This window comes from Oncorhynchus masou, chromosome 27 (assembly GCF_036934945.1).
Source record: "Oncorhynchus masou masou isolate Uvic2021 chromosome 27, UVic_Omas_1.1, whole genome shotgun sequence".
Classification (NCBI taxonomy): domain Eukaryota; kingdom Metazoa; phylum Chordata; class Actinopteri; order Salmoniformes; family Salmonidae; genus Oncorhynchus; species Oncorhynchus masou.
The window spans coordinates 13,311,117-13,331,116 of NC_088238.1; the positions used below are offsets into that span (position 1 = coordinate 13,311,117).

At 49.3% G+C, this 20,000-nt stretch overlaps 1 protein-coding gene across 1 annotated transcript in view; it reads right to left on the minus strand.

Moving 5' to 3' along the window:
* The window catches only part of LOC135516589 (plexin-A4-like), a 331,062-nt gene that overhangs the window by 245,860 nt on the left and 65,202 nt on the right, over window positions 1-20,000 (minus strand). Inside the window, exon 3 of the mRNA XM_064940936.1 lies at window positions 4,705-4,887. Within this exon, the coding sequence (XP_064797008.1) occupies window positions 4,705-4,887 (183 nt within the window). The remainder of the gene's footprint in view (window positions 1-4,704; window positions 4,888-20,000) is intronic.

Below are 20,000 nucleotides of genomic sequence, written 5' to 3' on the forward strand. Positions count from 1 at the left end.
GTTTGGTTTTACCAGCACTGTCGTGTTTACTCGTGACGTGCTGTGATGTAACAGTCTAGACTGTATGGTGCTGTTGTGTGTGTCCTGTATAAATGAAAGTGTGTGTGTGGAGAGCCAGTGTATAAATCACTGTGCTTGTGTGCTTGTGTGCAGTGTGTGCTGTGTGTGTGTGTGTGTGTGTGTGTGTGTGTGTGTGTGTGTGTGTGTGTGTGTGTGTGTGTGTGTGTGTGTGTGTGTGTGTGTGTGTGTGTGCGTGTGTGCTTGTGTGCGTGTGTGCGTGTGTGTATTCTGTGCACACATTCAGCACGTGTGTGTGTGGGCATGTGTACGTGTGTGTGTGTGTGTACGTGTGTGTTCTGTACACACATTCAGCATGTGTGTGTATCTGACTACTACTCCCACAGCAATACCTAGACTACAGACTACTAAATCATCCAGCAGGCTATTGGCTATATAGACAACAGAAGAGGGCGCACTCCAAACAACCTCTCTCTCTCTATCTCTCTATCTCTCCCCCTCTTTATATCGGTCTTTCCCTCTGCCTCTCTCTCTCTCTCTCTCTCATCTCTATCTCTCCCCTCTTTATATCTCTCTGCCTCTCTCTGCTCTCTCTCTCTCTCTGCTCTCTGCTCTCTCTCTGCTCTCTCTGCCTCTCTCCTCTCTGCTCTCTCTATCTCTCACCCTCTTTATATCGGTCTTTCCCTCTGCCTCTCTCTCTCTCTGCTCTCTCTGCCTCTCTCTCTGCTCTCTCTATCTCTCCCCCTCTTTATATCGGTCTCTCCCTCTGCCTCTCTCTCTCTCTCTGCTCTCTCTATCTCTCCCCCTCTTTATATCGGTCTTTCCCTCTGCCTCTCTCTCTCTCCCTCTGCTCTCTCTCTCTCTCTCTACTCTCTCTATCTCTCCCCCTCTTTATATCGGTCTTTCCCTCTGCCTCTCTCTCTCTCCCTCTGCCTCTCTCTCTCTGCCTCTCTCTGCCTCTCTCTCTCTCCCTCTGCCTCTCTCCCTCTGCCTCTCTCTCTCTCTGCTCTCTCTCTATCTCCCCCCTTTATATCGGTCTTTCCCTCTTCCTCTCTCTCTCTCTCTCTCTCTCTATCTCTCCCCCTCTTTATATCGGTCTCCCTCTGCCTCTCCTCTCTGCTCTCCCTCTCTCTCTCTCTCTCTGCTCTCTCTATCTCTCCCCCTCTTTATATCGGTCTTTCCCTCTCTCTCTCTCTCTCTCCCTCTGCTCTCTCTGCCTCTCTCTCTGCTCTCTCTCTCTCCCCCTCTTTATATCTCTCTCCCTCTGCTCTCTCTCTCTCTCTCCCCTCTGCCTTTATATCGGTCTTTCCCTCTGCCTCTCTCTCTCTCCCTCTGCCTCTCTCTCTCTCTCTCTGCTCTCTCTATCTCTCCCCCCCTTTATATCGGTCTTTCCCTCTTCCTCTCTCTCTCTCTCTCTCTATCTCTCCCCCTCTTTATATCGGTCTTTCCCTCTGCCTCTCTCTCTCTCTCTGCTCTCTCTATCTCTCCCCCTCTTTATATCGGTCTTTCCCTCTGTCTCTCTCTCTCTGCTCTCTCTGCCTCTCTCTCTGCTCTCTCTGCCTCTCTCTCTCTCTCTGCTCTCTCTATCTCTCCCCCTCTTTATATCGGTCTTTCCCTCTGGCTCTCTCTCTCTGCTCTCTCTGCCTCTCTCTCTGCTCTCTCTATCTCTCCCCCTCTTTATATCGGTCTCTCCCTCTGCCTCTCTCTCTCTCTCTGCATCTCTCCCCCTCTTTATATCGGTCTTTCCCTCTGCCTCTCTCTCTCTCCCTCTGCCTCTCTCTCTCTCCCTCTGCCTCTCTCTCTCTCTCTCTACTCTCTCTATCTCTCCCCCTCTTTATATCGGTCTTTCCCTCTGCCTCTCTCTCTCTCTCCCTCTGCCTCTCTCTCTCTCCCTCTGCTCTCTCTCTCTCTATCTCCCCCCCCCCTTTATATCGGTCTTTCCCTCTGCCTCTCTCTCTCTCCCTCTGCTCTCTCTATCTCTCCCTCTGCTCTCTCTCTCTCTATCTCCCCCCTTTATATCGGTCTTTCCCTCTGCCTCTCTCTCTCTCCCTCTATTCTCTCTATCTCTCCCCCTCTTTATATCGGTCTTTCCCTCTGCCTCTCTCTCTCTCTCCCTCTGCCTCTCTCTCTCTCCCTCTGCTCTCTCTCTCTCTATCTCCCCCCCCTTTATATCGGTCTTTCCCTCTGCCTCTCTCTCTCTCTCCCTCCTCTCTCTCTCCCTCTGCTCTCTCTCTCTCCTCCCCCCTTTATATCGGTCTTTCCCTCTGCCTCTCTCTCTCTCTCTCTGCTCTCTCTATCTCTCTTTATATCGGTCTTTCCCTCCCTCTCTCCCTCTCTTTCCCTCTGCTCTCTCTCTCTCTCTCTCTCCCTCTCTCTCTCTCTCTCTCTCTCTATCTCCCCCTTTATATCGGTCTTTCCCTCTGCCTCTCTCTCTCTCTCCCTCTGCTCTCTCCCTTTGTCTCTGCTGTGCTCCAGCTCTCTGAGGCTGTTCAGGCTGAATTGAGGGCTCATCTGATGGGCCGTGTTCTGAGACGTGACTGGTCCGTGCTGCTACCCACTTACTGTAGCCTCAGCCTGTCTGACTTAACACAGCCTAGCTGGATTACTCCCACACTGACACAGGGATAACAACAACAACAACAACAAGGCTAAGGGGAATCCTGCCTGTTGACTAAGTTCTTGTAAACTTCTTGGAGGAGAGCTCTTGAGGAGTGGAGGAAAAAATATACTTTTATCCCCTGTCCCTCTCTTTCACACACACACTCTGTCTGGCATCCTTCTCCCTCTCTTTCACACACACACTCTGTCTGGCATCCTTCTCCCTCTCTTTCACACACAATCTGTCTGGCATCCTTCTCCCTCTCTTTCACACACACACTCTGTCTGGCATCCTTCTCCCTCTCTTTCACACACACACTCTGTCTGGCATCCTTCTCCCTCTCTTTCACACACACACTCTGTCTGGCATCCTTCTCCCTCTCTTTCACACACACACTCTGTCTGGCATCCTTCTCCCTCTCTTTCACACACACACTCTGTCTGGCATCCTTCTCCCTCTCTTTCACACACACACTCTGTCTGGCATCCTTCTCCCTCTCTTTCTATCACTCTCCACCCTTTCTATCACTCTCCACCCTTTCTATCACTCTCCACCCTTTCTATCACTCTCCACCCTTTCTATCACTCTCCACCCTTTCTATCACTCTCCACTCTTTCTATCACTCTCCACCCTTTCTATCACTCTCCACTCTTTCTATCACTCCCTCTCTTTCTTTCACTCTCCACCCTTCCTATCACTCTCCACTCTTTCTATCACTCTCCACCCTTTCTATCACTCTCACCCTTTCTATCACTCCCTCTCTTTCTATCACTCTCTCAGCACCACTCTCTCCTCTCCTCCTCTCAGCACCACTCTTCTCCTCTCCTCCTCTGAGCACCACTCCCTCCTCTCCTCTCCTCTCCTCTCCTCTCCTCTCCTCTCCTCTCCTCTCCTCTCCTTTGCTAAGCACCACTCTCTCCTCTCCTCTCCTTTGCTAAGCACCAATCTCTCCTCTCCTTCTCTGAGCACCACTCTCCTCTCCTTCTCTCAGCTCCACTCTCTCCTCTCCTCCTCTGAGCACCACTCTCCTCTCCTCCTCTGAGCACCACTCTCTCCTCTCCTCTCCTTCTCTCAGCTCCACTCTCTCCTCCTCTCCTCTGAGCACCACTCTCTCCTCTCCTTGTCTCAGCTCCACTCTCTCCTCTCCTCCTCTCCACTCTCTCCTCTCCTCCTTTCCACTCTCTCCTCTCCTTCTCTCAGCTCCACTCTCTCCTGTCCTTCTCTCAGCTCCACTCTCTCCTCTCCTCCTCTCCACTCTCTCCTCTCCTTGTCTCAGCTCCACTCTCTCCACTCCTTGTCTCAGCACCACTCTCTCCTCCTCTCCACTCTCTCCTCTCCTTCTCTCAGCTCCACTCTCTCCTCTCCTTCCTTCTCTCTGTAATACTGTTGTACTCAGAGCCAGGAGCGGCTAGCTGGCTTGGCCCAGGATTAGTCTCAGTCATGGCTGTGTGTATGCTCACACCCCTGTCAGCACATCAGAGAAGAGAGAGAAGCAGAGCAGCAGGCCCAGGGCCCCCCAGCACCGCATCATCCAATTACCCCAGGACAGGGCTCCCTGAGAGGGGGGCGTTGGGGGCAGCAGGGGTCCAGGCTGGGGCTCCGACACGCTGCACCAGGCCTATCCACCCACGCTACAGTCACACACTTCAAAACACAGTCTCTAACGGTTGATCTGTTTATGGCAGCGACTTCTTTAGTTTCTTTGTACAATGGGAAATGATGTATGGTTTGTATCATTTTAGAGACTATTTCAGTGTTGTGGACAAAAATGCTATGGTAGCAGCTACAGTGAACAGTAGATTGTCATGGCGTAGTGTGTATTATACAGGACCATGGATCAGGAGAGACGTCCAGAAACACCAGAAAGACCTCTATTAATAAAACCCCTGAGGTGGTCTCGAGATGCTCTCTCTCTGACACACACACACACACACACTGCCTCTCCTCCACCTCTCCCTCCTGAAGAGAAAACGGCCGACTCAGTACGTTTGTGGGAAAACAATCTCCTCGTATCTCCTAGTAGCCCTCCACAATCCCTGGTGGGAGACCACTGGGAAGTGTAATAGTATCAATGGCCGCCCGCCTACCTTCTTGATGCGCCCGCTCTTGGTGCCCACGAAGGCCAGAGAGTGGTTCTTGTAGACATAGGCGATGACCGAGGTCATCTTGTCGGTGGAGTCAGAGAAGAGAGGTATGCCCTGCACCATCTCTGACACCCCCAGCGGAGCGTTCATATCCAGGCCACAGAAGTTGTCGTCGATGGTTAAGAGCTGGATGGAGAGAGGGAGGGGAGAGAAAGAGAGAGGGGAGGCAGAGAGTCATTATTGGACTTTTTTCGTGATCAACTGTCTCTTATTTCTTGTTGAAGAAGAGTGTGTATTCTGAAGAAGACTATGGTAGATGTTCAGTGAGAGAGACTTAAAGTTAGTGCATTTATCTTCAGATAGCTTGGTGAGACAACCACATATCTCAGTCATAGTGAGCACATTTTCCCTCAATAAAGTAGCTATCAAAGTCAGTGTATGTAGGAGTGGGGGGGGGGGGGATTTATAGAGACAAAAGTGTGGGTTTGGCTCCAGCCCTGCAATAACACACCTGATTCATCAACACTATCATCATCCTTCATCTGCACTAACATTGTCTTCCATGTGTTGGAGATAAAACCAGCAAGCACTGCATCTCCTCCAAGACCAGAAACAACAGTTTCAACAGTTGTAAAGACCAGTAGAATACACAGAGGAATTCATCTCCGAGTCAGAAGACATTAATGTTTTTTTATTTATTTTTTATTTTACCTTTATTTAACTAGGCAAGTCAGTTAAGAACAAATTCTTATTTTCAATGACGGCCTAGGAACAGTGGGTTAACTGCCTGTTCAGGGGGTTTGAACTTGCAACCTTCCGGTTCCTAGTCCAACGCTCTAACCACTAGGCTACCCTGAAGGGAGAGAGGTTCATAATGGCCTTTTAGACTGTCTGAGTTTAGTCTCAGTGACACAGTGTTATTTAGACTGTCTGGGTTTAGTCTCAGTGACACAGTGGTGTTTAGACTGTCTGGGTTTAGTCTCAGTGACACAGTGTTGTTTAGACTGTCTGGGTTTAGTCTCAGTGACACAGTGTTGTTTAGACTGTCTGGGTTTAGTCTCAGTGACACAGTGTTGTTTAGACTGTCTGGGTTTGGTCTCAGTGACACAGTGTTGTTTAGACTGTCTGAGACTGACCTTCTGGACATGCAGAGAGGGAGTGAGGGAGAAGTATAAAGAGAGGGAGGGAGAGAGAGAGAGAAAGAGAGAGAGTGTGTGAGAGAGAGAGGGAGAGAGAGAGAGAGAGAGAGAGAGAGAGAGAGAGAGAGAGAGATGTAAAGAGATAGACAGGGAAAGGGAGAGGGATGAAGACTGCAGTCAAGTTACAGTAGTCCTATGTAACATTGCCAGCAGCTACCCTGACAGGCTGATCCCAGTCAGATCCCCCCACAATACCACCAGTGTAAAGCCAAGAGATGCCTACAACAGAAAAAAAATATTCAAAGTGAATCAGAGAACAAAACTAAATGAGCCTTCCTTATTTTCACACCGTCACGCCAAATCAGTGTTGCACCTCGAGGGAGGAGGAATAATCGGAAAAACAAGAAATGCTCACCTCGTTTTTCATCTGTTATGCAGCTGTTATGCCTCGCAATTGGACATGCTACTGTGCTTTTGTAATTGCCATTTGTCAGGTAGCCCAGCCATATGTGTCAGGTAGCCCAGCCATATGTGTCAGGTAGCCCAGCCATATGTGTCAGGTAGCCCAGCCATATGTGTCAGGTAACCCAGCCATATGTGTCAGGGAGCCCAGCCATATGTGTCAGGGAGCCCAGCCATATGTGTCAGGTAACCCAGCCATATGTGTCAGGTAGCCCAGCCATATGTGTCAGGTAACCTAGCCATATGTGTCAGGTAGCCCAGCGATATGTGTCAGGTAGCCCAGCCATATGTGTCAGGTAGCCCAGCCATATGTGTCAGGTAGCCCAGCCATATGTGTCAGGTAGCCCAGCCATATGTGTCAGGTAGCCCAGCCATATGTGTCAGGTAGCCCAGCCAGGTAACCCAGTGTCAGGTAGCCCAGCCATATGTGTCAGGTAGCCCAGCCATATGTGTCAGGTAGCCCAGCCATATGTGCCCAGGTAACCAGGTAGCCCAGCCATATGTGTCAGGTAAGCCCAGCCATATGTGTCAGGTAGCCCAGCCATATGTGTCAGGTAGCCCAGCCGAGCCATATGTGTCAGGTAACCCAGCCATATGTGTCAGCCATATGTAGCCCAGCCATATGTGTGTAGCCCAGCCATATGTGTCAGGCCATATGTGTCAGGTAGCCCAGCGATATGTGTCAGGTAGCCCAGTCAGGTAGCCTAACCATATGTGTCAGGTAGCCCAGCCATATGTGTCAGGTAGCCAGCCATATGTGTCAGGTAGCCCAGCGGTTAGAGCATTGAGCCAGTAATTAAAAGGTCACTAGTTTGAATCCCTACGCTGACAAAGGGAAAAATCTGTTGATGTGCCCTTGAGCAATGCAGTTAAACCTAATTGCTCCAGGGTCGCCATTGATAATGACTGACCCTGGCCGTGACCCCATTCTCCAAGGGGTCTCGGGGAGAGTCGGCTATGCCAAAAAACACTTTTCCAATTCACACACGTATATTAATTCCCTCTTGTACATGTGTGAAACAGGAAATATATAAGCAACCACCAAATGATTATTATATGCAGATAGAATGGTGGGTTGGAATATGGACGACATGCAGTCTGGGGAATGTTCACCTGTCATAAGAAAAGATGCTGTATGGCTTCTGATAGCAGAATAATGATGCTAGACAATAGGCATTATTCCATCTGTATGGACAGATTTGAAACAGTGGGCTTTGGACTGGTGGACCGTCCCATTTGATGAATATGGAGGCAGTGCGCTGGGTTATTGTGAGAGTAAAAGCGCGACAGTTGATATTACAGTTGTAGATGTTGTTCTCCTTTCCCGTGATTAAAGGTCCTGAGGTCAGATGTGACAGCGGGTTATAAATCATCACCTGTTATCATATATTATAAGACCAAATCATTTCTGGCATACCATGATGCCGATTCAACCCTTCCATCTCAACCAGGGTTGTGTCTCGGTCCATCTAATAAATCAGAAACACTGGAGTCTCTCTGCTTAATGAAAGATTAGACACGATAAAAACTACATTATAAACCAAAGTCCTGTTTATCGGCATTAAAGCTCGAACTGTCGGTAACAGTAAGCTTCTGCATGTAAACAAGCCATCATTTTTTCAATGAGGCCATTATTGGGATAAAGTGGAGCAAAATATGGCAATGTTACTCTTTTTCTTGGTTAAGATGGCATTGGTGGGGACAAAGTGGAGCAAAATATGGCAATGATACCCTTTTGGTTGGTCAAGGAGGCCATTGTGGGGACAAAGTGAAGCAAAATATGGCAATGCCATCCTTTTGGTTGGTGGTTCTCTCCCGGAAGCTTTTTTGTGAACTCAGTCCTCAGGGTTCAATCAAGTGTCTGCTGACAGAGTTTCACAAGCCCTTTATCTTTGTCACCACGGAGATAGAGAGCTTTCATGAAGTCAATAGAATCATACACTGGAGCCGCCTCCATAACATGGTGGTTATGTTATGAATAATCTGTCTGAGAGTGTCACGCCCTGACCTTAGATATCTCTATTTTTCTATATATTTTGGTTAGGTCAGGGTGTGACTAGGGTGGGTACTCTAGTTTTTGTATGTCTATGTTGGCCTGATATGGTTCCCAATCTGAGACAGCAGTTTATCATTGTCTCTGATTGGGGATCATATTTAGCAGCCATTTTCCTCATTTGTGTTGTGGGATCGTGTCTATGTTTAGTTGCCTGTCAGCACTATTTGTATAGCTTCACGTTTCGTTCTGTGATTTTGTTTTTTTGTTCAGTGTTCATTCATTAAAAGAGAATGTACGCATACCACGCTGCGCCTTGGTCTGACCCTTATGACGAAGGTGACAGAGACTTCACTATGGTCGAGTCAAATTCATTTCATATCGGGAGAAGAAGGGAGAGAAAGAATAAAAAAGTCAGAGAGAGAGAGAGAAAAACATATGTTTTTGGTTTCACATTGGTTGTTGGAACAAAGCCATATATTTCATGGTCGAAAAAAAAACGTTTTTTAAACGTCCTGAGAACAGAAGTTAAAAGTTAGCCTATTATGGGAACATTTACTCTGGTTAATGGGTTATTTAGAGTTTTTTTGAATAGCTTCCTTAAAAGTTTCACTGAATGCTTTAATAGGACTTAACACTGCTAGCATATTTAGGATTTCATTTTCTGAAGTACAGTTAGGACACATGGCCAGTCATTTCCTGAGGAATAATCATGAGAACACGTATTGTTTTATTGTGACACTGCATCAGTTAGATTCAAACCTATGACTTTCTATCCCTGTCTATCCCTGGAATTAGTCCACTGCACCACCAGGATGGCGCTAGCATGCCATGGTTTTTTGCGCATACAAAGCTGTTTATTTTAGTCCTTTCAAAGGAAACAAGCACTCATTAAGATCAGATGGGGCCAATTAGTTGGCGCAGCCAACACACCTGAACCCACTTCACAAGATGGAGGATAGAGAGAGTTTTGTTGATGCTGAGAACGGAATGTAGATGTTTTTAAGTAACATTCTGAGAATGGAATTTAGAGCGTATTGATGTTAATGAGTACAACATTCCCAGAATCGCTTAAGTCACTCCATTTTAAAAATGTTCCCAGAATGTAATACAAATATGACATTAAATGGAACCACGTGGGAACTGTGGAAGTACTAAAATTCTCACAGAAGAACATCGTTTTTTAACATTTTCGGAACAATTTGAGAACATGAGATTAAATAGAACCATGAAAAAACCTGTAGGAAACATTATGCTGAAGTACTGAAATTCACACATTGTTTCTTAATATTCTCTGAACTTTTTGAGAACATTCCCAATGTCAAACCAGTTGTAGAACGTTCCTAGAACATTACCAAAATTGAAATTAAATGTAACCATGTTCAATTTTTTAGGAAACGGTCTGTTGAAGTTATGAAATACCAAGAAAATATACTTTTTTGTCAAGTTCCTGAACTGTGTTAATAAGAATGTCCCAAAGCCAAGTAACTTTCCTGCACCATTCCTAGAAAGTTGTGGGAAGGGTGAATGCAAAATAACCACAGGACAATCACGCTCTCACCAAGCTCTAAGAAACATGGTTCTCAGAACATTATGTGCTAGCTGGGTCCAGTCCCATCAATGTCACCTGGCCTTTAAACATCTGCTGGCTTAGATTGCTGGTTCCGTGGGCCGGGGAGCATGAGGTGTAGCTGAGGCTAGCACCCAGCCATCCTCTAGCAGGGGTCAAAAGTAGTGCACTATATAGGGAATAGGGTACCATATGGGAGGCAGGACAGAGCGGCCAACTCAAAACTCAAAACATCTGCTCCCATGCTTCCCCTCTCTGGCGCTTGAGGGCGCCAGTCTGCACTTCATCTCTCCCTGTGTTGCAATAAATATCTTTGTTCATTAATCCCTGTTTCCTGGTCTGAGTTTGCACTTGGGTTCCCCTGTGCTGTTCCGCTTAACAGTACAAAAACTCAAAGTGTCCAAGTGGTGTGTTGAATGCCGTTTTCCACTCATCCCCCTCTCTGATGCGGAAAAGGTGGTAGGCATTCTGGGGGTGGAGTTTAGTGAAAAACCGTGGCACCATGGAGGGGGGCAGAACTGATGAGTGGCAGGGGATACGTGTTCCTGACAGTGATACTATTCAACCCACGGAAGTGACCCATGACCCATCTTTTTCTTGACAAAGAAAAAACACACTTTGATTTCTCATACAGTTAAGCGGAGCAACACAGGGGAACCCAAGAGCAGACTCAGACCAGGAAACAGGGATGAATGAACCAAGATATTTATTGGAACACAGGGAGAGATTAAGTGCAGATCCAGGGAAGCTTGGATGAGTTGTAGGAAGCCAGATGTGGAGGCTGAGGTTGGAGTGAGCTGGGTTGGGACTGTTGATTATGTGGAAACTGATCATCTCCTGATGAATACCAGAGAGTGGCTCTGCCACACAAGGTTGGTCTCAAACAGAGGTCTGGGGGAAGATGGGCCGGCGATTTGACTCAACAATATTTCCCCCATAACGGCCGAGCCTCCTCTTACTGGACGCAGGGAACAAGTGGAGACCATCTGGCCAACCTGGACACAGTATAGACAGCTCCTAGTATCTGCCTCTCCTCTGGAGATAGATGGGTCCGGCCGGGCTGCATGGGTTCAGGCTTAGACATGCCTGGGGTAGGGATGCAGTCTGAGGAGAAGGGCAAGGTACTGAAGCAGATGTTAAGGTACTTGCAACCCTACCTACCCTCTCCCTCCAACACTCCCAGAGACGGTTGTCAATGCGGATAGTGAGAGAAATGAGTTCATCAAGATCATCAGGCTCCTCCCTGGACACCAACTCGTCCTTGAGGGTCTCAGTGAGTGAGTTCCAGAATGCTCCCTGAAGAGCCTCCTCATTCCAGCCGCGCTCTGCGGCGAGGGTGCGGAACTCACATGCCATTTCAGCAACACTCTGGGCACCTTGACGGAGGGACAGGAGTTGTTTAGCGGCATCCTTTCCACAGACCGGGTGGTCGAAGACCTTCCTGCTATAATCTGCTATAGGAGAAGCAAATGGGTGACAGAATGCAGAAGCCATCATACGAAGCATCGGGGAGTACTGGCATTCCGGTTGGTATGGTGACATCGGCTCTGGGTCGCTGCCGATGGAACCTGGGGTGCCTAGCCAACATGTTGGGCTTCCACGCCCAAGCTGGCTCAAGAAGTTTCCTTGTCCCGGTTGGCTCGGATGGCGCACATCCCACGTCGGGACTCAGACGGATCGTCAGTTCTTATTCGCCCAGCCGGTCCAGGATTATTATTTAAAAATTGGTGACGTCGGGGTGGATTCCGCCGCCGATGGACCCGGGGGTGCGTAAGCCAGCCGGTCGGGCATCCACACCCTGGTTGGCTCGAGAGGTTTCGTTGCCTCGGGTGGCTCGGCAGGTTTCCATCCCACGTCACACTCCGCTGGATAGTCGGGCTGCCTCGACAGGCGTCAGTCAGGTGTCTTGCCTCAGCCGGATGTTAGGCTTCCATGCCTCAGTCGGCTCGCCAGGCTCCCACACTCCTGTCGGTTCGTCAGGCTTCCACGCCCCAACCGGCTTGCCCAGCGCCCATGTCTCGGCCGGTTCGCCCAAGTGGGACACCGGGTGGTGCCCCAAGAGGGTTGGGGTTCTGTCACATCTGCTCCCACTCTTCCCCCCCCTGGCGCTCGAGGGCACCAGGTTGCCCTGCATCACATCTCCCTCGCTGCAGCGGGATCTACAAGCATCTTGCCTCAGACAGATTGTCGGTCTTCCATGCCTCAGGAGGCTCGCCAGGTTCTCACACTCCTGCCAGATAGTTGGGCTCCCACGCCCCAACCGGCTTTCCCTGGGCCCATGTCTCGGCCGGCTTGCCCGGGTGGACGCCGGATGGCGCCCTAGAGGGAGGGGGGGTGGTACTGTCATGTCTACTCCCACTCTTCCCCCCTCTGGCGCTTGAGGGCACCAGTCTGCCCTGCTTCACCCACTCCTATCATCTATTATACACACCTGCCTTCCCTCTTCACGTGCATCAGCGATATTGGACTCACCTGGACTCATCATCTGTTTATTACCTCCCCTATATTTGTCTGCTCTGTTCCCGCTGCTGCAGTAATAGTTGTTTTGTCTGTGTTACCTGTTTGCTGATGCTGTTACTGTCTTGTTCCATGTCCGTTCTATATTAAATGTTTTACTCCCCGTACCTGCTTCGTCTCTCCAGTGTCATCCCATGTGACACGTCTAGCCTTCTGCGGTGTTAGTCTTTCTGCAGGCCTGTCTGCTGTCCTCTCTACCGCCGGCCCATGCATCATCAGAGAGCTTGGCCCGGCGTTGTCGTCATAGCGATAGCTCAGGGCACACACACATGAGCGCATAAACATACCATCACCAGACACCCTTATATCTGGAGCTTTAGTTGGTAGAGCGGTGGACCCCTCCATCTATAGCCCGCCTGCTGCTTACTCCTCTGATAGAAAGAGGAAGAAATGAGAGAAGAAGAGAAATCTTCTGCTGGCTACTGCCCCTTGACTTGATTTTCATCATTGTTACAGGCGGTTACAAAGGAGCCTCATCACCCAGAGGTCAGGGGTTAACCGCCCTATGAGGGAGGAAATGAGAAATGAGAAAGTCGGGAGGGAGGGAGGGAGGGAGATGTGAGGAGGGAGAGGGAATGGCTCGTCTGACCAACAACAAGAGGTGCGCAAACATTTCTTTTATTTTCAGGCGATTTCAGATTGATTCCTCGGAGGGTATAACGAGAGTACTTTTGGTACTTTTGATAGAAGTGTGTGTGCATGTGTGTGTGGGTGTGAGTGTGTGTGTGTGTGCATGACACACACTCATGCATGTACAGAGAACAAGACGTGTGTTCTCGTCTCCCGTTATTGACACCTGCCGTGATATTTCTGGAGAAGCGTCCTAACATGCCAATCACACCGAGCAGCGACTCAATTTAATGAAATATACTTGCTGTCTGTCATCCTTTCAGAAAGCAGACACGTTTTCATTACGCCCGCACAAAACATGACATTTGACACCCATCTCAGTCACCCAGACACAAATAATATCCAGTCCTCAAAACAGCCCCCATCTGCCTGTCTGTCTGTCTCTCTCTCTCCTTTCTGTATCAAACCATTTTTACTCCCATTCTCTCCCCCTACTCTCTTTACTCCCCCTCCCCACATCCTCCATATCTCTTTCTCTCTCTGCCTACAGTCCCCTCTCTCCTCCTCCCAGCCTCCTCCCTCTCTCACTCCATGTCCAACGCTCCCTCCCTCTACAGGTACACGATTCCTTCTGTATTATGGTCCCTGGGTGGAGTGAGGACACAGGGGAGGACACCGGCTCCCCTCCTAAAAGCCTCTGGAGGAGAAAAAAACAGAGTACGGAATCAGGTCACTCAGACCTCTCGCTGTCCCTCCTTTTCTCTCTCCCTCTATCTCTATTTCTCTGTCTGCCAGCCAGCTACAGTACAAAGAGAGCTCTCTTCTGGACTGGACATACAGCTCAGTAGACACAGACTAGAGAGAGAGAGAGAGAAAGAGAGAGAGAGAGGGGGGGGGTGAGAGAGAGGGAGAGAGAGAGAGAGAGAGAGAGAGAGAGAGAGAGAGAGAGAGAGAGAGAGAGAGAGAGAGAGAGAGAGAGAGAGAGAGAGAGAGAGAGAGAGAGAGAGAGAGAGAGAGAGAGAGAGAGGGGGGGGAGAGAGAGAGAGAGAGAGAGAGAGAGAGAGAGAGAGAGAAAGAGAGAGAGAGAGAGAGAGAGAGAGAGGGGGGGGTGAGAGAGAGAGAGAGAGAGAGAGAGAGAGAGAGAGAGAGAGAGAGAGAGAGAGAGAGAGAGAGAGAGAGAGAGAGAGAGAGAGAGAGAGAGAGAGGGGGCACAATGCGATTAAAGGGACTGAATGAGATCCACTGTTCAACGCTCTCTGATGTTGGGCCTAATCTGGGCCTGCAGTGTCACAAAGAGGAGTCCTATGGTCCGCTGGTTCAGGAAGTTAATGACACACATTATACTGGTAGACGTGTTTCCCCACAACACCACTCCACCACAGCAGAGCCATGAAGCATCACTTATTTTCCACTTCTCTGTATGTCTATAAAAACAACACAACAAATATAGGTGGGTAGTCTAATAATTGGTGCAACCGGCAAACCTGTATTTCCATGAACTTCACAACACATAATTACATACAATGTTAACACTGTGTGAAATAGCTTGCCTGTCAAATTGAATGCTGGGCACAACAACCTTGCATAACTGCCTACGCATTCACATTCATTATGCAATCATAACAACGTGGGACAGCCACAACACATCGCACCGTGGACGTTTTCTATTGTATTCATCTGTCCTTTAACTAGGTGAGTCCCATTGAGACAGGAACACCTATGTGAGAATGCTATTCATTGACTACAGCTCAGTGTTCAACACCATAGTGCCCCCAAAGCTCATCAATAAGCTAAGGACCCTGGGACTAAACACCTCCCTCTGCAACTGGATTCTGGACTTCCTGACAGGCCGCCCCCAGGTGGTGAGGTTAGGTATCAACACATCTGCCACACAGATCCTCAACACAGAGGCCCCTCAGGGGTGAGTGCTCAGTCCTCTCCTGTACTCCCTGTTCACTCATGGCTGCACGGCCAAGCACGACACCATCATTAAATTTGCAGATGACACAACAGAGGTAGGCCTGATCATTGACAACAACAAGACAGCCTATAGGGAGAAGGTCAGAGACCTGGCCGTGTGGTGCCAGGACAAGAACCTCTCCCGCAACGTGATCTCTCTCCGCAAGGAGATGATTGTGGACAACAGGAAAAAGAGGACCAAGCACGCCCCCATTCTCATCGACTGGGCTGCAGTGGAGCAGGTTGAGAGCTTCAAGTTCCTTGGTGTCCACACCACCAACAAACTAACATGGTCCAAACACACCAAGACAGTCTTGAAGAGGGCACGACAAAACCTATTCCCCCTCATGAGACTTTAATAACTCTACCTACATGTACATACTACCTCAACTAACTCGTGCCCCTGCACATTGACTCTGTACCGGTACCCCCCTGAATATAGTCTCGCTATTGTTATTTCCCTGCTGCTCTTTAATTACTTGTTCTTTTTATCTCTTATTCATATCTGTTTTTTTGGAAATTGCTTTGTTTTTTAGGGGCTCGTAAGTACGGATTTCACTGTTGTATTCGGCGCATGTGACTAATAACATTTGATTTGATTTGAATCTCTATTTCAAGGCACTTGGCTGCCAAGTGAGTCCCATCGAGACAGGAATCTGTTATTGAAGGGACTTGACTGCCGACGTGGACTTGACTTGAACTTGAGACAGTTATGTCCCTCCACAGTGTTGTCTGTACAGTTGCAGCCCCATGCAGAGAGCTCGGTGATGGGAGTGCAATGTGCAGTCTGTCTGAGCGCTGATCCATGGCAACCCTTCGTCCCGCTCGCCGCGCATGACAGAGCGCAGGATGGCACGCTAACGCCACCCACCGCCATTCCCTCTACGCTTCCCTCCCTCCACCACAAACACTGGCCAGCTTCTCTATCTTTCATTTTCTCCCTCTAGTATCACCCCTCTCCCTCCAGCATCATCCCTGTTCATTATCCTCTCCTCCCTCTCCCTCTAGTATCATCCCTGTTCCCTCTCCCTCCCCAATATCATCCCCATCTCCCTCCATCATCCCTGTTCATTATCCTCTCCTCCCTCTCCCTCTAGTATCACCCCTCTCCCTCCAGCATCATCCCTGTTCATTATCCTCTCCTCCCTCTCCCTCTAGTATCACCCCTCTCCCTCCAGCATCATCCCTGTTCATTATCCTCTCCTCCCTCTCCCTCTAGTATCACCCCTCTCCCTCCAGCATCATCCCTGTTCATTATCCTCTCCTCCCTCTCCCTCTAGTATCACCCCTCTCCCTCCAGCATCATCCCTGTTCATCATCCTCTCCTCCATCTCCTCCATCTCCCTCCAGTATCATCCCTCTGCCTCAAGTATCATCCCTCTCCCTCCAATATCATCCCTGTTCATCATCCTCTCCCTCCAGTATCATCCCTATTCATCGTCCTCTCCTCCCTCTCCCTCCATTATCATCCCTGTTCATCATCCTCTCCCTCCAGTATCATCCCTATTCATCATCCTCTCCTCCCTCTCCCTCCATTATCATCCCTATTCACCATCCTCTCCTCCCTCACCCTCCAGTATCATCCCTGTTCATCATCCTCTCCCTCCAGTATCATCCCTGTTCATCATCCTCTCCTCCCTCTCCCTCCATTATCATCCTTCTCCTCACCCTCCAGTATCATCCCTGTTCATCATCCTCATCCTCCAGTATCATCCCTGTTCATCATCCTCTCCCTCCAGTATCATCCCTGTTCATCATCCTCACCCTCCAGTATCATCCCTGTTCATCATCCTCACCCTCCAGTATCATCCCTGTTCATCATCCTCACCCTCCAGTATCATCCCTGTTCATCATCCTCTCCCTCCAGTATCATCCCTATTCACCATCCTCTCCTCCCTCACCCTCCAGTATCATCCCTGTTCATCATCCTCACCCTCCAGTATCATCCCTGTTCATCATCCTCTCCCTCCAGTATCATCCCTGTTCATCATCCTCTCCTCCCTCTCCCTCCATTATCATCCCTATTCACCATCCTCTCCTCCCTCACCCTCCAGTATCATCCCTGTTCATCATCCTCTCCCTCCAGTATCATCCATCCCTATTCATCATCCTCTCCCTCCATGTTATCATCCCTGTTCACCTCCTCACCCTCCAGTATCATCCCTGTTCATCATCATCTCTCCCTCCAGTATCATCCCTGTTCATCATCCTCTCCCCCCTCCAGTATCATCCCTGTTCATCATCACCATCCTCTCCTCCCTCAGTATCAGTATCATCCCTGTTCATCATCCTCACCCTCCAGTATCATCCCTGTTCATCATCCTCTCCCTCCATCATCCCTGTTCATCATCCTCTCCCTCCAGTATCATCCCTGTTCATCATCCTCTCCCTCCATGTTTCATCCCTGTTCACCATCCTCTCCTCCCCCACCCTCCAGTATCATCCCTGTTCATCATCCTCTCCCTCCAGTATCATCCCTGTTCATCATCCTCTCCCTCCAGTATCATCCCTGTTCATCATCCTCTCCCTCCATTATCATCCCTATTCATCATCCTCTCCTCCCTCTCCCTCCATTATCATCCCTATTCACCATCCTCTCCTCCCTCACCCTCCAGTATCATCCCTGTTCATCATCACCCTCCAGTATCATCCCTGTTCATCATCCTCTCCCTCCAGTATCATCCCTGTTCATCATCCTCTCCCTCCAGTATCATCCCTGTTCATCATCCCTCTCCTCCATTATCATCCCTATTCACCATCCTCTCCTCCCTCACCCTCCAGTATCATCCCTGTTCATCATCCTCTCCCTCCAGTATCATCCCTGTTCATCATCCTCTCCCTCCAGTATCATCCCTGTTCATCATCCTCACCCTCCAGTATCATCCCTGTTCATCATCCTCTCCCTCCAGTATCATCCCTGTTCATCATCCTCTCCCTCCAGTATCATCCCGTTCATCATCCCTCCAGTATCATCTATTCACCATCCTCCTCCCTCACCCTCCAGTATCATCCCTGTTCATCATCCTCTCCCTCCAGTATCATCCCTGTTCATCATCCTCACCCTCCAGTATCATCCCTGTTCATCATCCTCTCCCTCCAGTATCATCCCTGTTCATCATCCTCTCCCTCCAGTATCATCCCTGTTCATCATCCTCTCCCTCCAGTATCATCCCTATTCACCATCCTCTCCTCCCACACCCTCCAGTATCATCCCTGTTCATCATCCTCTCCCTCCAGTATCATCCCTGTTCATCATCCTCTCCCTCCATTATCATCCCTGTTCATCATCCTCTCCCTCCAGTATCATCCCTGTTCATCATCCTCTCCCTCCATTATCATCCCTGTTCATCATCCTCTCCCTCCAGTATCATCCCTGTTCATCATCCTCTCCCTCCATGTTTCATCCCTATTCATCATTTTCTCAGAGTGTGTGTTTGGAAGGAGTCCAGTCAGAACAGGGGTCCTTCAAAGCTTCAAAGGTCCCTGCCGCTGCTACTGTCAGAGGATTGTACACACACTGCTGACTGGGCAGATATACTGTAAAGGACAGAACGGATGAAACCATACAGAGTCAATGGACAGATCCTCAGGTCTGAGCTGTGTATGCTTAGTGTAGTTAGGAGAGGAAGGCAGGAGCTTGACCTACTATGGTTGGTGATGGGGTTGGTACACACACACACACACACACACACACACACACACACTGATGTCTAGAGCGATTAGTAGTATACATCCAGCCTGCAGCTGGAGCCTGTTGATACAGCAGGATGTTCAGGTCTATACATGGCGTCAGGTTCCAGGGGCTTACAGAGCTTATAAGGAGAAAAACATCCCACTCTTATCAATAAACACACCATTCATTCTAGTCTCCCCTGGGGACCTAAAGGAGCCATGCTCATATCTGTGACTCTAATCACTTAGCGAGGCTGCTTGGGTAAAAAGCATTGAAAACAGGGGTTCTGAATGAGGTTTCCATCTGCAGTTTGGATGCACATTATGCATTCCACAGTCTGTGTGTGGCTGTGTGAGAGAGAATAGGTATGTAGAGTGGAATAGCTGTCACCTACTAGATTTACCTCCCTTTCTATAGAGCCCTTGGGAGTGTTCTAAAACAGACAGAATGATTAGCATTGAAGAGGGAACAACACACACAGAGAGAGAGAGAGAGAGAGAGAGAGAGCTGACGACACTCGCCAGGGCCTGACAGTGATGTCATCTCTTCGAGACATGCCATCAGTCTCTCAGCAGATCAATGTGGTTTATGGGAGGCAAAATAGTGAGACTTTTGGAGTGTGTGTGTGTGTGTGTGTGTGTGTGTGTGTGTGTGTGTGTGTGTGTGTGTGTGTGTGTGTGTGTGTGTGTGTGTGTGTGTGTGTGTGTGTGTCCACAAGTTTATTGTCTATCTGAGGAGAGAGATTAAATATTTGTCTTTGTGTTTTACCTGACTGTGTTGTGTTGGCTTGTCTGCCTCACAGACAGGAGAGGCAGTCTCTACCTGGCTGTGTTGTGTTGGCTTGTCTGCCTCACAGACAGGAGAGGCAGTCTCTACCTGGTTGTGTTGTGTTGGCTTGTCTGCCTCACAGACAGGAGAGGCAGTCTCTACCTGGCTGTGTTGTGTTGGCTTGTCTGCCTCACAGACAGGAGAGGCAGTCTCTACCTGGTTGTGTTGTGTTGGCTTGTCTGCCTCACAGACAGGAGAGGCAGTCTCTACCTGGCTGTGTTGTGTTGGCTTGTCTGCCTCACAGACAGGAGAGGCAGTCTCTACCTGGCTGTGTTGTGTTGGCTTGTCTGCCTCACAGACAGGAGAGGCAGTCTCTACCTGGCTGTGTTGTGTTGGCTTGTCTGCCTCACAGACAGGAGAGGCAGTCTCTACCTGGCTGTGTTGTGTTGGCTTGTCTGCCTCACAGACAGGAGAGGCAGTCTCTACCTGGCTTGTGTTGGCTTGTCTGCCTCACAGACAGGAGAGGCAGTCTCTACCTGGCTGTGTTGTGTTGGCTTGTCTGCCTCACAGACAGGAGAGGCAGTCTCTACCTGGCTGTGTTGTGTTGGCTTGTCTGCCTCACAGACAGGAGAGGCAGTCTCTACCTGG